This window comes from Polyodon spathula, chromosome 31 (genome assembly GCF_017654505.1).
Source record: "Polyodon spathula isolate WHYD16114869_AA chromosome 31, ASM1765450v1, whole genome shotgun sequence".
NCBI lineage: Eukaryota > Metazoa > Chordata > Actinopteri > Acipenseriformes > Polyodontidae > Polyodon > Polyodon spathula.
This window is the reverse complement of record NC_054564.1, coordinates 1316227-1332789: the sequence shown is the minus strand read 5'-3', so window position 1 is coordinate 1332789 and position 16563 is coordinate 1316227. Positions and strand designations below refer to the sequence as shown.

The following is a 16563-nucleotide window of genomic DNA, read 5'->3' as shown; positions in this document are numbered from 1 at the left end:
CAAACGAAGCTGGTAGCTACACTGATCGTTTGAAAAAAAAGCAGCAACGCAGGCGTGTCTCTGTCATGAATACTGGTTGTTCAGCAACCACGCGGCAAAGCAAAAACGATTCAAGAAAAAACGAAAACGACGGAAAGAAAACTTGAGGATCTGATTAACTTTTTGCGTGTCCAACTTTTTCATGTGGGTTTGATTCGGAACAAAAGCTCAGTTTGGTTCTTGCGTGTTGGAATGAGATTTGGCGCACTTTGAAACGATTCGTGTCAGATTGACTTTGAATAAAAGTTCAGCTTCAGCTCTGGGTTTTTTTTGTACTGCGTTTTAAATACTTTATCGAATAGGATAAAGCAAAGGCAGAATATGGCATGCATGAGACGAACAGGTACATGCAAATCCACTTTCATTCACAATCTCATCTCATTAACTTACTCCAGCAGTGTATCGTTCATTTTAATTGTCCTTGAATTGTCCTTGAGTTAATTGGCTTGAACCCCGACAGGTTCGGTATAGCGAGGGTGTGCTGTAATCATGAGGAGCAGTTCCTTGGAATTTTTTACCTTAGAATTGAAATTAAATCTTTTGTTTTGGAAGCAGTATTGTTTTTTTGTTTTGCCCTGTACATTATTTTAGCTTCTCTGAAATGACAGCAGCCATAACAAATTAGACCATCTTTCAAACTGTTTAAAAACAATCAAACAAACAAACAAACCACACACCATTCAAAGAGAAGACAAAAACCTACATTTACACGTTTCAAAACCATATTTGAAATTATTCACCTATAAAAATATAAATAACATTAATCATTTACAGGTTGGGTAAAAAAACAAAATTGAATTTGCATAAATCCTTTTCTTCTAGTCTTAGCATCTAAAAAATATTAACACCACGTTCAGTGTTATTTTGTAATCAAATATCTTATTTTAACAACAAACCAAAAAATGCATGCAGAGTGGGTGTAACATCGAAACAATTTCCCAAAAAGATCAATGCTTACCCACCTCCCCACCTCAAAAGTACAAACACCTGTATCAAAGAAACATCTCTAGAACGCTTGGTTTCACAAGCCCTGATTAGCACGAATCTCTACTTGAAGTTAACGGACCTGCTAAGCCAATCGCAACGGAGCGAATCGGAAATTCTAGAATGTTGGTCAATTTAAATGAAAGGTCACTTTTCAGTTCCTCGTTCGTGAACCCAACCCTGGACAAACAACAGACCTGAAATGGCAAAGATCCGCTCTGCTAAAAATCTCTCATTCGCACTAATCAGTCCCTTTTTGACAATAAATTTTAAAAATTGCCAAGTATTATGATACTTGCAGCACTTCTAAAGTTGAGGGAACACAAAGCCACATTGCGGCTTGGAACCTGGTTTCAGGAGAATGGGCTTCAGGCCGCTGCTTAAGGCTTACTGTACGTGAACCTGTACTGAAGACACGGAGCAAGCTTACAGGAACCGTGAGTCCAGGAAACAGCCACTCCCTTACAGCAGTACAGGCACAGCACTGAGCCCTGGGCTCGCTACACCCTGAAGTCCACTTCATCCAGTCCGAGATTTTGCTTGGTTCTGGAGAGATCCGGTGAGGTTCGGGGGACCGGGACGATTTCGATAGGGGGCTCGTCCAGGTTTTCAGGTTCCGGAGACCAGAGGTCAGGTTCGGATTCTGGGACAGGCAAGTACCCTCCGTCCCGGGGCAGGCAGAGGCACCACCCTGCCCCAGACAGGTCAAGCTCGCTGTACTGGAACTCGGATCGCCGCAGGGCTTTGAAATCCACCTGGTCCGCCGTGTGCTCACTCAGTTCCTTGAGCTTGGTCCAGAACAGACAGGTCAAGATGATACCGAAGAGCTGTGAGGAGAGAACAGCAGAGGGATCAGTAACTCCACAACACTGCTTTCACGCTCGAGCAGAATGAAGCCAGGAGTCGAATCTGACAGTCAAATTTGCCAGTAGTAAATGCAGCTTTGCTCCTTGTTCTGTTAACATGAGAAACTATCATTATTATTTACTTATTAGGCAGATGCCTTTATCGAAGGAGGCTTGCAGGTGTTCCAGGGCAGCGCAGGGTTACAATGCAAGCTTCATATTTAAACACAGTGTAGTTTACAGTAAGTGCAATAATACTAACACTGCTAGAATACAATATGAACTAGGATGCAGCCAGTTAGGATCACAGCAAGTTATATCTGCAGTGACAGATTAGCAGTGCAATAGTGCAAGGATAGCGCATCAGCTGAGGATCCAGTAAGGTGGTGCTGAGGTCAGGCCAGGGTCTGCGTTTTGCTTGGGCCTGAGCCCACGCAGTTATGGAGCGATTGACAATTAAAAACATTTCATACCAAACCGTATCAGACTGTAATCCGTTCAAAAAATAGATCCGTCCCGCCCACCCCAGTGCCGTTGTCATGGTTATGAAAAAAAGATTGGTGGTTGGACGGCTGAGATATGAGATTTTGAGTCTTCAATAGCATAGTATCGAAATTACAGCGCACAGACAGCAAACATACAGGAACTTTTCTTTCATTGCAAGGCACGCAAGCAACCAGCTTGTGCAGCTGCTGTTTAGTTAATTATACTGTATAAATGGGTCATTTTATGTACAAAATAATGTGATATCTTGTAACAATTGTAAGTCTCCCTGGATAAGGGTGTCTGCCAAGAAATATAATACAGAACGTTTAGCCAAAGTTGCAGTAATCCGAAGCTATATTTGTGTCTTGCGCATTAGCTATGTCCCGACACATTTTGTAAAAAGCAAACGAACCGACGATCAACAAATGCGTCACCTACATTTAATTATATATCAATTTGAACTCAGTTGACTGATGCAGCTGAGATGTACTGTATGTTATGCTCAACTCATGCCTCTATTCCTGTTTTGTTCCCATGTAACTGACACTTCTAAAGCTCAAAGTATTGACATTCACTTTTAGTCACTGTATGAGAGCTTTTTATGTAAGCTCACTTTGCGAAGTGGAATACACGTTTGAGAGCTTTTGTCATTTTCTGCACGTGTGGTAGTGACTTGCAGCTCGCTAACGTTACAGAATTTGTGCTGCTATACCTGTTGGTGGTAAATCGGATGTCCGACTGTCGAAATATTTTGGTAGCGTGTGCGTTCTTGGAGAATGTGGTGCTATTTCTGACAGTACAGAGTGTCCTCAGTACACTTGTTAGTAATTAATTTGGGGCCCAGCCAGGAATTAAATCCTGCCGCCACTGGGTCAGACGAGTCCAGTGCAGAGCAAGAGGGGAGGCTCAAGAGATCTGCAAGCGCGGTCTAATCCCGGAGTTGATGTGGTTTCGTTTTTCACTAAAGCTGACCTCTGCATTGATCTGCAGGTGTGGAAAGCATGTGCACGACACACACGAGTTTTTCCTTTATTGTTTTTTTTGCAGACAGAAATCAACTAAAATAGACTAACACGCGCTGTCGGACGTTTGGGTTTTCTCTGGGACAAAATCAGAGGCGATATTTAGATCCGTTTAAAGCAAATTGGAAAAAAAAAAAACACTAGATAAATATTGCCCCAGAGGCAATTACCTGATCCAGAGAAAACACAGCAACAAGTGGGAGTTCATTCTCAGTCTAATAATAAGTATTCCTTCGTCTTTGTTTTATTTGGAAACGATTAATAAGGCAAAGTCCTTCAAGATTTCTATCTAATTCTCAAGGGCGTTCTTCAGCCAGGCAGCAGTGTGGCTGCCTGTGTTACTGCAGCAATCCTGCGTGCTGTTCACACAGCATTAAAGTCCTTCAGGGATGCCTTCAAACAACTGTAACAGCAATCAACTAGCAAGAAACTACTCTTCCTTTTTTAAAATACATTTACAGCATCTAATTAAGGATTCGAGAACTGTGGCATTAATTAGTCACGGAATCGACGGCAGTCAATCGCCTGTGCTCCTCTCTGAATCAGTCACTTTGAAAACTGACACAGGATTCATTACCTGGTTTTATAACACAATCCAAGGGATTGATTTCAGCAGTTCAAGTCCATGTGCGCGTCTAGTAGCTGTCGGCACTTTGACTGCAGTACCCTCATATTTATAGTATCAGTGAGGTTTTGACAATGCCATTGTGAATGAATTTCAGCTAAATTAGAAAATGATTCAGGAGGCAAAACCAACTCAAAGTGGCGAGTGTCAAAAAAATGATTCTTCTACAGGTTAACCCTAAAAGGTTGGATCTGGACTGGAAGCGAGAGATGTGCTTGATGCGAGCGAATTCAGTATCTGCATCAAAAGCGAATATTTTAGCAGAAACGGTCACGTGACCCCTCGCTGTTCTCCCACACAAAAGACAGGAGGTGGTCCATTCAACAACACCACTCCCGCAGCACAGACTACAGAGCAAGCAAGCGGAGCCGAGACACACCAAAGTCGTCGCACACCCAGGAGAGAGGTCCCGTTGAGAGGGGACAGAGATCAAACACAGGCAATCGCGCTCGCAGAAAACCCCTGGCGCCCACAAAACAGACACTATTTACACGATTCCCCTTCTCGTCCATCCCCTCCCACAGTCCGTACTGTGTTCAGTTGATGGTGATCCTGGAACTGGTTTGGGGCAGGGATTGGGCTTCTGCTGGAAACAGGGCTGAAGCTGATCCTGGGTGTGGAATTGTGAGTGCGATGGGAACGGCAGTCACTCGCTCCTGGCGGGGAAAAAACAGAACACATTTCTACTCTCGTGGAGTCGCTCGCATCACCCAGACTGGCCACTCGCATCGATCGCCATCAATGCAGACGTGACCACACGTTCCAGTCACTTCGAAATGATTTGCTCGCATCGCTGGCTTCCACTGTCGATCCACCTTTACTCAAAAGTGTATAGGGAAAATGCATTGATAATGTTAAGCCAGTTTGCTGGAGATGACTTTACAATGAGTAGAGTTGCCAGGGCAATTCCACTTGGCCTTTGGCTTAGAATGACTGGAGTGCTAAAGCATGTGTAAGAATGTATTTGAAAGGAGGCCTATGATAAAGAATGAACCACAGAACCCTGGTAAAAGAGAGTAGTCAGTGGTTGGTTGCACCTGAGTGAAGTAACAGCTGAAAAACTAATTTCTATTCTAACTAGTAAGATAACAGAAACACACTGTAGTCACGTACGCTCTGAGCGGATGGAGCATAAATAGCTGAAACAGGGTCTGGTCTCATCTTTATAGCATCACTAAGCAGTTAATTCCACATTTACCTTCATTTTTAAGGCTCACAAAAGGAGTGATAATTAGTTAAAATGTATTTCTTACCTCTAAATTGCCTCGTTAACATTAGTACTGGAGTTTCCTGCTTGTGGATCTTGTGCATTCTACCAATTGCTTACAAACTTTAAAAGCTGGAAAATAATGCTTCAACCCCCCCCCCCCCCCCCCCCCCCCAATCAACCTTTATTAAAAATGTCTGAATAGCTTTATTTATAAAGCAACAGGATCTGCACGAAAGGTCCGGAGATAATGCATCATTTAATTAGGGACGTTTGCTATTTGTGAAATTTCACAGATGGGAGCGTTGCTCAGGGTACAGTCCTATTAAACCATTAGCAGAAAAACATACCTTCTGCATCTGCAACTATAATAGAAACAAAACAAACCAAAAAAAAAAAAAAGTTTGTGATGAAATAAAAACGCATCCAAATGAACCAGTCAGTCTGTTACCGAGTTGCTAACACCAGGATCCAAAAGAAGAGATGCGGGTTATTGTTCATCATTAATCTAGGAGATTCACAGAGCAGTTCCAGGTAGCAGTCTGCTAAATTCAATTCACTTTAAAAGTAGTGGATTTCTACTAAACTTTACCGTTCTGCCTTAAAATATTGCTTTCTGAAACGGGTAAAAAAAAATCAGACAGCTTGCGAACTAGCAACCTGTCGTGCTAGCATTGCTTTGTGAAACTGGCCCCTGGTCTATAAAAGAGCAAGTAATTTATTTTCCCCTTATATCGACGTGCTTCTAAAATACTGTGTGTCTGTGTGTGCGTGTGTGTTTAGGTCCTTTAGCCAGTGCCATCAAGTGATCTTACACTTTGGAAACAAGTTTCCTTTAGTTTGCTGCCATTACACTAGATGTGCAGTAGATGGCGCTCGTCAATATAAAGACACTTTGGATTATCGAGCCTAGAGCAGCGTGCATTTATTAGAACACCCCATTGCATTGCAGTCTATTGGACTTGACAAAAGTAAGCCTGTGGATACAACAAAGAAAAAGGGAATCAAATGACACCAGAGACTTAAGAAAGTATACAGACACAAAGCCTTAAAGATGCCAGGCTGTTATTGATGCCAAAAGGCGGCCAGACTAAATATTAGCATTTAAAGCTAATTCAGACACAGCTGTGTTTTTTTTTTTTGTTTTTTTTTTTAAGTTTTGAATAACACAAGTTTGCAAAAATGTATGACTCATTTTTGTTGTAAATTAATGCATTTTTTTGTGTGCAAAGCTCAATGACAAATCTTGGAGGTGTTCAATACATTTGACACACACTACTGTGCATTGCATGAGTCTATGGCAGGTGACTAGAGCCACAGAGCAGCTACTGAACTCAAAGCCAAAGCAAAAACAATGCAATCACTGCAAACGCCGGGAAAAGGCTAAGGACCAGTAGGAAAAAAAATAAATAAAGTGAACATGTAATTTGGAGCTGCTGCAAAGAGAAAGTCATCTTTTTGAATGACTTCTCCATTTAGAAACTGACATAAGCCTACCCCCCCTGGGTGGAAAACAACAGGCGAGTCATGAAAAGCACATTAACAAAAACGGACTTCTGCAGACGTCAATGGTTTGGCGGGCGTGAGAAACTGGAAAAGGATTCAGGAGTAGAGATCTTATAAATATGAGAGTGGTTTTAATGAGCCTGGCATTTTAGGAGTTATGATTCCCCTGTTAAAGTCATTAAGCAAGCAGCATGTCTATTTAAAGAACGTATTCATTGCTGCATAAAAACCCATTTACATCAAAGGAACAGTAACAACCAATACGAGAGCTTGTTAGAGACTTCCATCTCCGGCTAACAAATCAAAATTAGCAACATGGACAAGTACATAGCAATGCCTTGCATCCAGCTGGATGCACATGTGTACTGAGCCAAGCGAACCCCTGCATTATTCTTTATTTAAAATGTATTTTGATGCTGCGGTTATTTGATTCATGTTGATAATGTTCAGTTATGAAGTGTGCAAATCGAGCCTGCCTGGAGCAAACATTTTAGGTTATGTGTAACACGGGCCAGACCGGTCAATGTGTCTTTATAGATGCAAGAGCCAGTGCCATCTAGTGATCTGCCACTTTGGAAACAAGTTTCCTTTGGTTTGCTGGCAATACGCTAGCTGTGCACTAGATGGCGCCTAGTAATATAAAGACTTAAAACTTCCAGGAGAGACAGACAGACCAACTCCACACCGCCCCTGATTCTGGTTCTGTTGACAGCTAAAGAACATCCTGACCAAGTTTTAAAATATATGGGTACGCAGTTGTCCAGATCAGTGGTTCTCAATCCTGGTTCAGTTAAGTAATTCGGAGCTTGGTTGGAACAAAAACCAGCAGGGCAGTGTTCCCCCGGGACCAGGATTGAGAATCACAAGTCTAGATGGATCTTACAATGCATTTTCTACAGCATATGACGCGGTAGACGCTTATAAGAGACTGCAGAAGAGCAGTGTTGTCACCCCCCCCGTCCCCCCCGTCCCCCCCGTCCCAGCTGCAGCTTGATCTCAATAGTTAATGGCTTTGTTTCGCCCCCTGCCAGTCTTTGGCATTGCAATGAGAACTGACTTCCAGATGACATGCGTTCAGTAACTCTGTGTGGAGAATGCCATGCTGCTGAGAGAGCTGTCTCTAATCCGGGTATCTTGCTGCGACTGACTGCCTTTGACCCAGGCTGGCACTGCGGACCTTTCTACAGAGCTAATGAGGACCCATGGGGGCGAGTGGCAGGGAAGAGCTGGAGTGCAGCTCCTTATACAACGGGCAGTGGCGTGTGATGGATTCAGATTCTACCCCGTCTGTGAGATTATGTTAAAAACTGAAATGCAGACGAGCCCGGCACTTTTGCACAGCGATTAAGATGCTCACTTGCAGTGCGTTGGGTCGCCGATTTCGCCCCCAGCCTCCGTTCTATTTCACTTGCTCAGAGTATCTTAAGGCTGACTTGTGACAAAGATGAATATGGCACATTATTGGAGTAAATATAGGAGGCTGTGTGGTCCAGTGGTTAAAGAAACAGGCTTGTAACCCAGTTCAAATCCCAGCTCAGCCACTGACTTGCTGTGTGCGAGAGACCCTGAGCAAGTCACTGAACCTCTTTGGTGAGACGTTGTTGTAAGTGACTCTGCAGCTGATGCATAGTTCACACGCCCTAGTATCTTGTAAAGCACTTTGTGATGGTGGTCCCCTATAAAAGGCGCTATATAAAAATAAAGTTGATTATTTTATTATTAAAAGCAGTCAGCACCGTTGAAAAGGGCCAAGGTGAGAACTGAAATCTTCCGAAAGCGTCGGAGATGCAAAGAGAGAGGTTTTGATCCTTCTAAACCCTTCACAGCTTTGCTGTTCTCCTGCCTGTCAGTAGAGACCCAGAGTCTGTTTGCTGACACTGCGGGTATTTTAATGATCTAAAACAGTGGCGGGTCTAAATAACGGGGCTCTTTAACGCTCCGTTAATCCTGGAGGTGCTCCAAGAGTAATTGACAGACCGACTTATTGTAACCCACAAACAGGTTTTGAAATTTATGGCAGCGTATTAAAGATCTGCCACTATAAGGACGCTGAAGGCCCTGAAAACACTCAATCCTGTGCTGCAAATAAAACATCAGGAGCTCCAGCAGCAGCGAATGGCTCTTTTATAGGACTCTGCAGGGCCGTGAAGCAGCTACTTAGATATGGGGTTTCTATTACAGAGACTGCTGTGCTTAACGGCATGTGAAAAAAAAACTATATTAAATAGTGATTAAAAAAGAAAGAGACTGTGCAATTAACCACACAGCGCTCCAATATTCAGCTTCCATAAGGAGAGACAAAGAAGGAAGCTAAAACTTGTCAGAAACTTTAATCAGATATAGAACGAACGAAAGCAAGCAAGCAAAAAACAACATGGTAAAACTAACCCTTCCAAAACTTTCCCACAGTAAAAGCACAGCTCAGTGTAATAAAGCAAAGTGAAAGCTTGCTAAGCATAGGGAAGCATTGTAAAGAATAGCGAGGTGTGGAAAAGCATACTAATAAACTTGGCAAACCAGGATAAACCATGTGAGAAGCACAGGGGGGAAAATTGCAAAACGAACGCGGCAAACTTTTATAAGAGACACTCCCCCCCTACTACAGATGTTTCGGATTGTTTTTCTACAAATATGTTGAACTTTGCAGATTGCGTGCGATTGTGAGGACCCTGTGTGTTCGTGCACCACGTTTTTTAAAATTAGAATTTTATACAAACGTGTTTTTTTCCCCCCAAAATTAAAAGCACTTTTTGCAATCTCTTTTTTTTTTTTAATTGCGGTTTTCAACACGCATTTTTTATTAGACTGTTTAATTGAACGGTCTACAACTGTTAGCTGTTTTGTATGTGTGTGTGTGTGTGTGAGAGAGACACTGCCTGGGATCCCAAATGGGTCGCATTGTGATTTTCCCTGCTTTGTATTGTACAGTGCTTTCAGCTTGCATGAAAGGCACTATATAAAGAACATTTGATTTGATTTCTTAAAAGTATGGCAGGCTGCAGAAGCCAGATGGCAAGGAATTCTATTTGAGTGTGAAAGGGATTGTGGGACACCATCTGCAGCAACTGATCCAGTGAAGAGCCGCCCCCGCTCCTCTCGCGCTATGAATGAGAATTAGCTGCCGCACAGTAACGAGGCTAACGAGGCTCTACTGAAGAACAGGCGGCTCTTCAATGCAAGTCAACGTGTCCAAACACCAACACGTTGGCAAGTGGACAGTCAGGGCTGATGAGACTCGGGGAAGGATGGGGGGGGAGCGGGAGAAGTGGGGGAGGATGAGAGCGGGCGTAAGTCATGCTGTGCGGTGTGACGACCACTTTAAGATGGTATATTTCTCGAGAGAAACAGCGGAGACCATTAAAATGAAGGACTGCTGGGGCTCCAGAGTGGCGCATCCGGTAAAGGCGCTCCGTGTGGAGTTCCAGGATGCGCCTGGTTGGAGTCCAGGCTATTTCACTGCCGACCGGAGCTCCCAGGGGGTGGCGCATAATTGGCCGAGCGCCGCTCGGGGGGCTTATAACTAATCAGAAAAGCTATCAAAGAGATGCCCTCCCTGACTTCTTATAAATAACTGCAGTGCGTGGAGAAGACTGTCGGACTGCAGCATTTCACTGTATACAATATATCCATAAGACCGTGAAGAGATACTCAATATGGAACCAATTGGCCATACTGTACTCTTACTGCTGTATAAACACGAAGGCTGATGCCTATACCTGTCCTAAGTATGATTGATAACATTTAAACTAGGGGTTTCAATCGATTTATGCTTCACTAGTCAAATCACACCTGCAGGCTTTGATCTAGACAGCCCTGCTATTTCACACCCAGCCCTGCTGCCCAACACCGTTAAAAAAAAAAAAAAAAAAAAAAACAACAACAATCCATTCTGTTTTGTTATCTTGTTTGGTTTTGCGCACTCGTTTACTCAGCCATACAAAGCCAATGCAATTACAGCTGAAAAAAAAAAAAAAAAAAAAAAAACACATCCATTCCATCTTAGCCTCCTGTTAAATTAGATTTCTCTGCAGAGGTTCAGTTCTAATTGGTCTCAATGTGATCCACAGGTATCTCTCAGTGTTCTATCTGTGTAATTTGAAATGGCTTTTTAAAAAAAAAAGAAAGCCTGTAGCCTTGTTTAGCTAAAAAAGGCACGGTCTCCTCCTGGACTCGCATGGCAGTTAGGGCAGTCTATAAAGGAAGACTCAATCAGGCAGAGTAGCAAGGGAGCGCCCCTGATCGGAATTGCAACTGCAAAGGAAGCTTATGAAAAACCTGCTGTTTTGTACAGGCAGCTCACTGTATTGTGTAGTTGCAGAGAGAATTGGAAAGCATGCTGATCATATTAAATGAGGGGTACACAACACACTATGTAAAGCTGTTTAAAAAAGTTACACAGTTTTATTTGGAACAGGACTTCTGTGTATTTCTTTAAATGGCTTTAAAAAATGTTAAAAGTGTCTTTTATAATGGATTTAATAGCTGTATAACAAAAACACATCACACAGCAGCAAGATAATAACAGGGGTATGAAGGTTATCATGCCGTCAGTATTGAACATCCCTAGTCGGATTTACAGGTCCTTCTCCACAGCAACAACAGCAAGAGACTGAAAGAACTACATGTCAAGCAGACGTCCTCCGATCCCCAAGCCAATCGCCTCTTTGCACCCAGCTCTGCAGGAGGATGAAGGACAGCCCTTTGAGCTCACTGGGCGCCTGGCCAGTAGGGGTCACTGTAGTGTGGAGAGTGTGCAGCCCCTGCTGGTTTGGCATCCCCCAACCTGCGTGATCGCCAGAGCCAATGCTTCTTGCAGAATGCCCACCGACAACTTTGCACAGCCAGGACTCGAGACTGCATCCCCTGACTGCACCACATTTACATTTTAAAAAATCGTCACAGTGCGAAACATAAAACAATTATACAAAGTGCATCTAAACAAGAAGAATAAATAAATGCAGGCAGGATAATATTTCACACCCATAAATGCCAGCAGAGCACCATGGTAATTAGCTCTGGCAGCCTGCGAGACTGAGAGTGGGTACTGGCCAGGGATAACACAAGCCCGGCCAGCTACCGGAGTAATAATACAGGAGATGTAAAAATGAGAATGTGGAATTCCAGTCACAGTGCACTTACTGAGGCTGTTTTGTTGGTGTGCAAAGAGAATGACAGTGTTGAAAGTCAACAGCCAGTAATCAGGCACGCACCCAACAGCAGTGCAAATTCAACTTTAGCGCAAAGACGACCTTGAAAAAGCTGTTTACTCCGAAATTAATTCTCAGAAAGCAATGCAATAAAATTACCAGCTATTTAATCAAGGGGATTGCAAGTCCATTTATTTTATTTTACTCACTTTAGAGCCATTGTTGCTGCTGAGAGAAGAAGGCCCTGTGGGTCTTCTACTGTTTGTGCAGTGATCTTAAATTGCAGCTCTTTCAATATCTTGCACAACTGAACTAGACTGTGTGGGTGTGATGTACGGTCATGTTTATGAAACTGTGATCAGAAAATATAAAAATTTTGTTCCCCCAGTTTTCTCCCAATGCCCAGTCCCCCCTCCCAACAGCGAGCCAGCTTCCTCTTCTACACCCAGGAACTCCAGAGCAGATGCCAGCGAGCTAGCGCCTCCTGGAGGACAAAGGCCAGCCCTGCAGGTGCTGCCCACTTAAAGATATTTTGTAAAACTGAACTAGGCAGCCTACTAGTAATTGCCTTTTTTTGAAGTATTTACAAATTAATTCATTAACGTGTTGATTTCAAAACAAGAAAAACTGTCCTTCCCTCGCCTTTACAACAGAGTACCGACCAATGGCAATTAACTCCCTGCCCTGATGCCTGGGCACGGCCTGTGCCCCGGACGTCAATCCCCATCGATTGGTCCTCGATTGTAAAGGTAAGGGAAGGACAGCTTTTCTTGTTTTGAAATGAACACATTAAAATGAATGGATTTATTTAGTGCCCATCGATAAATACTCCTTAAAAGCAAATGCGAGTGTCAGGACACCGCTGTGTACCAATGATACATCGCCGTTCTCTTCTCATGGTATTAGTATTCTGCAGCACACAGAGTACGAAGGTCCTGGGCAGTGTATTACCTGTGGCAGGAACAGGGCACAGCACAGTCCGATGGTGGCGCCCATGTTATCCCCAAACCACAGGTACACCGCGTGGATGCAGCCACGCACGTAGATGACATCAACAAGCTGCAGACGCTGGAGGTGGGGGGGGGGGGGGGGGGGGGAAATCAATCAATGTCACATCCAGTAGTATCAGCACCTCTTCAGAGCTACACCTTTATATAAGAGTAGGGCAGCGGCTCTTGTGCCCTATAAGGGTCGCTGAGCTCTACAATACGGCGCCTGTGAGGTTTTTAATGGGTTTTAAAAAAGGGTTCTCAAGGCCAGTCAGTAGTCGTAGGCAGAAGGAAGCAGAGTCAAAATGCAGCTGATTCATCTTTTTTTAATGAGCAGCTTTGGCCACTCCTGGACTGCATGAACCCCCTGCTAATCAGTACGGCTCTTTTAACCATCTCTGTGGTATAACGTGATAAATGCATTATGCACTTTCCACTGTATTTAATGCACCATTTCATGTATTATGCTCTTTCCACTGTATTTAATGCACCATTTCATGTATTATGCTCTTTCCACTGTATTTAATGCACTATTTCATGTATTATGCTGCTGTCATGTATTCTGCTCTTTCCACTGTATTTAATGCACTATTTCATGTATTATGCTACTATCCTGTATTCTGCTCTTTTTTAATGCACTATTTCATGTATTATGCTGCTATCATGTATTCTGCTCTTTCCACTGTATTTAATGCACTATTTCATGTATTATGCTGCTATCATGTATTCTGCTCTTTCCACTGTATTTAATGCACTATTTCATGTATTCTGCTCTTTCCACTGTATTTAATGCACTATTTCATGTATTATGCTGCTATCCTGTATTCTGCTCTTTCCACTGTATTTAATGCACTATTTCATGTATTATGCTGCTATCATGTATTCTGCTCTTTCCACTGTATTTAATGCACTATGGATGTATTATGCTGCTATCATGTATTCTGCTCTTTCCACTGTATTTAATGCACTATGGATTTTCTTGTTGTTACTGCATCTTATAAAGCGTTTTGTGACGGTGTTCCACTATGAAAGGCGCTATATAAAATGATTGATTGAAATCCAAATATAGGCATTACACAATAAACAAAATCTCCCTACTACCCCCACTCTTGTGATGTATAATAGTACTTACACAGGGGCTATTTGCAAAACATAGTAAGTGAATTATTTTCCATAGTTTTGTATTTATTTACACATTTCACACTTCCCCTGTGAAGGGAGTTCATTCTGATTGACTGTTGTTACATTTTGTATCGTGATAAAATTTTATTGAGTATGGACCACTTGGATCTCTCTCTGCATTACCTGTGCTGGCACTGCCTGCGGGCACAAAGTGAATAAACTCAGTAATGCATAAAAGATTTCCTTCATCCGGGTCACAGAATACAATAACAAATACATATATCAGAAATCAAAATTCACAGCCTAGACAACAGCATTGCCTGGCCAGCGTACAACAAAGGGTTAACTCTGCCTGCCCCTTCCAGTTTCAAACCCAGCGTGTGAGCTCACCTCTTTATCAAGGGTCTTGTATCCGCACAGTGTGTTCACCACTCCCTCCACCTGCACAGACAAACAGACAGAGTTCAGATTGAAACAGGCATTAGCCAGGATTCCTGTGGGTCTACCTTACCATTCTGCGCTACCCCTTATAAAACTTTACCACAGTGTTTTTGCACGGTAGTTTTGCAGTGTTCCTTTGTTTTTACTATGCATTTACCACGGTTTACCATATTTAGTAACTCGCTGTGCTACAGATCTGCTTTAATACACTTTGCTGTGCTTTTACTATGGGAAACTGTCATAAGGGTTAGGCTACAGGGTTTGTTTATGAATATGCTTTCACATACCTCTCTGGGTTTTACCATGCTTCCACTTCATTACACTTTACTATGCTTTTGCTATTCAGCAGAAACCCCCTGGTCAGGTGTGCTGGACCCCCTCACTCACTCTGCACAGAGCTGTGAGGGGAGAGCTCTCCTGCTGCCTGCCTCCCTTCATGCCTGCAGCCAGCCCATTAAACCGATAGATAAACCATGGGAAACTATTACAGTGACACAACAATAACCCAATAAACATGTCAAACGTGTCGATGAATAACAGCCCTTGGAAAATAGCAGGTAGACTGACAGATAGATCGATAGAAAGACAGACAGGTAGACAGAGAGAGGAGAGAGAGAGACAGACAGGTAGACAGAGAGAGAGAGGAGAGAGACAGACATGCAGGCAGATAGGCAGACAAAGAGGTAGGTAGACAGACAGACAGACTCAATATGCCAGGCGTCTGCCATGCAGAACATGAGAAAGTGGGCCGGTACAGGATTAGACTCTGTACTAGAGCAGGGCACGACACTGATTGTGTTATTAGAGCTGACAGACATTGAACTATGCAAGCCAGGAATAATACAATACTTCAATCTAACAGCATTTGTCTGGCAAGCAATCATCCTCCTGCACAATACCTGTCATACTCCCTGTCCCCTTTTGATCTTTGCAGGCTGAATCTCTCCAGCAGAAGAGGACTTTTCAACCACATCAGGCACGTAGCTGAAGTTAAAACGTTTATCCCCCACCCCGCCATTGCTGTAGTTCAAGACAACTAATCAAAGAAATGACCCATCAATGGAACAACCTCCAAGAGCCAATCAGACCCCTCCCCCCGAGCCGCGCCTGCAATGATCAATCAGGGTGAAAGAATCCCGCGGGACGGAGCTGGCGTCAACCAACGCTTCAAACACTCATACTGCTCCTTTAATTGGCGTCAGCAGCCCCGAACACTGAGCCCCCACTCCCTTGTGAAGTACTGCAGACTGTTTTCAAACGCTACGGGTCAAATGAGGTGCGTAACACATGACAAGCAGTGTCTACAATTACTGTGCATTTACACAGTAGTTACTTGGCAAATGCACTTGTGGATACACACAATTACAATGTTATTATGCATAGTTCCAATGCAAATCTTTTTGCACAATATATGCAAGTATCAGAAAAGGGTTAGGGTTAGGGTTAGGGCACTTGGTGTACCCTTACGGTTTTGCAGGGGCCAACACACTGATCTCTGAACAAAGTTATGGTACATTTTATAGAAAGTGAGGAAGGTCCGGTATAGGGTAAGGGGAGATCACATTACACTGGCTTGAGCCTCTCTGTGGGGTACTGGGTCCAGTGACCTGGGGGTTGGGTTAGGAGTAGGATTGGGAGAAGTCACTTTACTTAAACCCTTTGTGGGGTGTAATGTCTAATGATTTAGGGTAAGGGGTACCATACTACTTGGCTTACCTTTTTGGGGTGCTGTGTCCGGTGACGTGGGGTGGGGTGGGGTTAGGGTTAGGGTTAGTGCTCACAATTTGTGTAGACAAGGCAAACCGAGGGGACGCGTTGTTTTGTGTTGATCAATTAAACATTTTATTCAATTTCTTTAATACCCAACAACTTCAAATCAATTATCAATTATCAATTATCAGAAAATAGAAAATAGTTTGAGCACACCCCTTGTACAAAACCAATTCCAAAATTTTTTTTAAATGTAGATTTAGGGGTGCATGCATTAGCAGCTTCAATGTTTACAGAGATACAAATTGAAAATCAGCAAAGAAAAAAAAATTTTTAAATGCGATAAATGATGCTTTCCACCGAGTTCCATCTAGAATTGACTTTTCGGTTTTGTTTTTTTGCTGGAGGCTGCTGGCTGCTAAGTGCGTCTATTCTGCACC

The 16563-nt window shown here is 43.1% G+C and overlaps 1 protein-coding gene across 3 annotated transcripts in view; it reads right to left on the bottom strand.

The window, feature by feature from the left end:
• Positions 1–361: 361 nt before the first annotated feature.
• The window catches only part of zgc:110329 (uncharacterized protein LOC550500 homolog), a 57831-nt gene continuing 41629 nt past the window's right edge, over positions 362–16563 (bottom strand). For 2 of the 3 annotated variants that reach the window (XM_041233361.1, XM_041233363.1), the window contains 3 exons: positions 14363–14413; positions 12813–12929; positions 362–1850 (listed from right to left, as the gene is read on the bottom strand). In XM_041233361.1, coding sequence (XP_041089295.1) covers positions 1524–1850; positions 12813–12929; positions 14363–14413 — 495 coding nt within the window. In that variant the 3' untranslated portion in view covers positions 362–1523. The remainder of the gene's footprint in view (positions 1851–12812; positions 12930–14362; positions 14414–16563) is intronic. The other variant, XM_041233362.1, reaches the window with a different exon arrangement.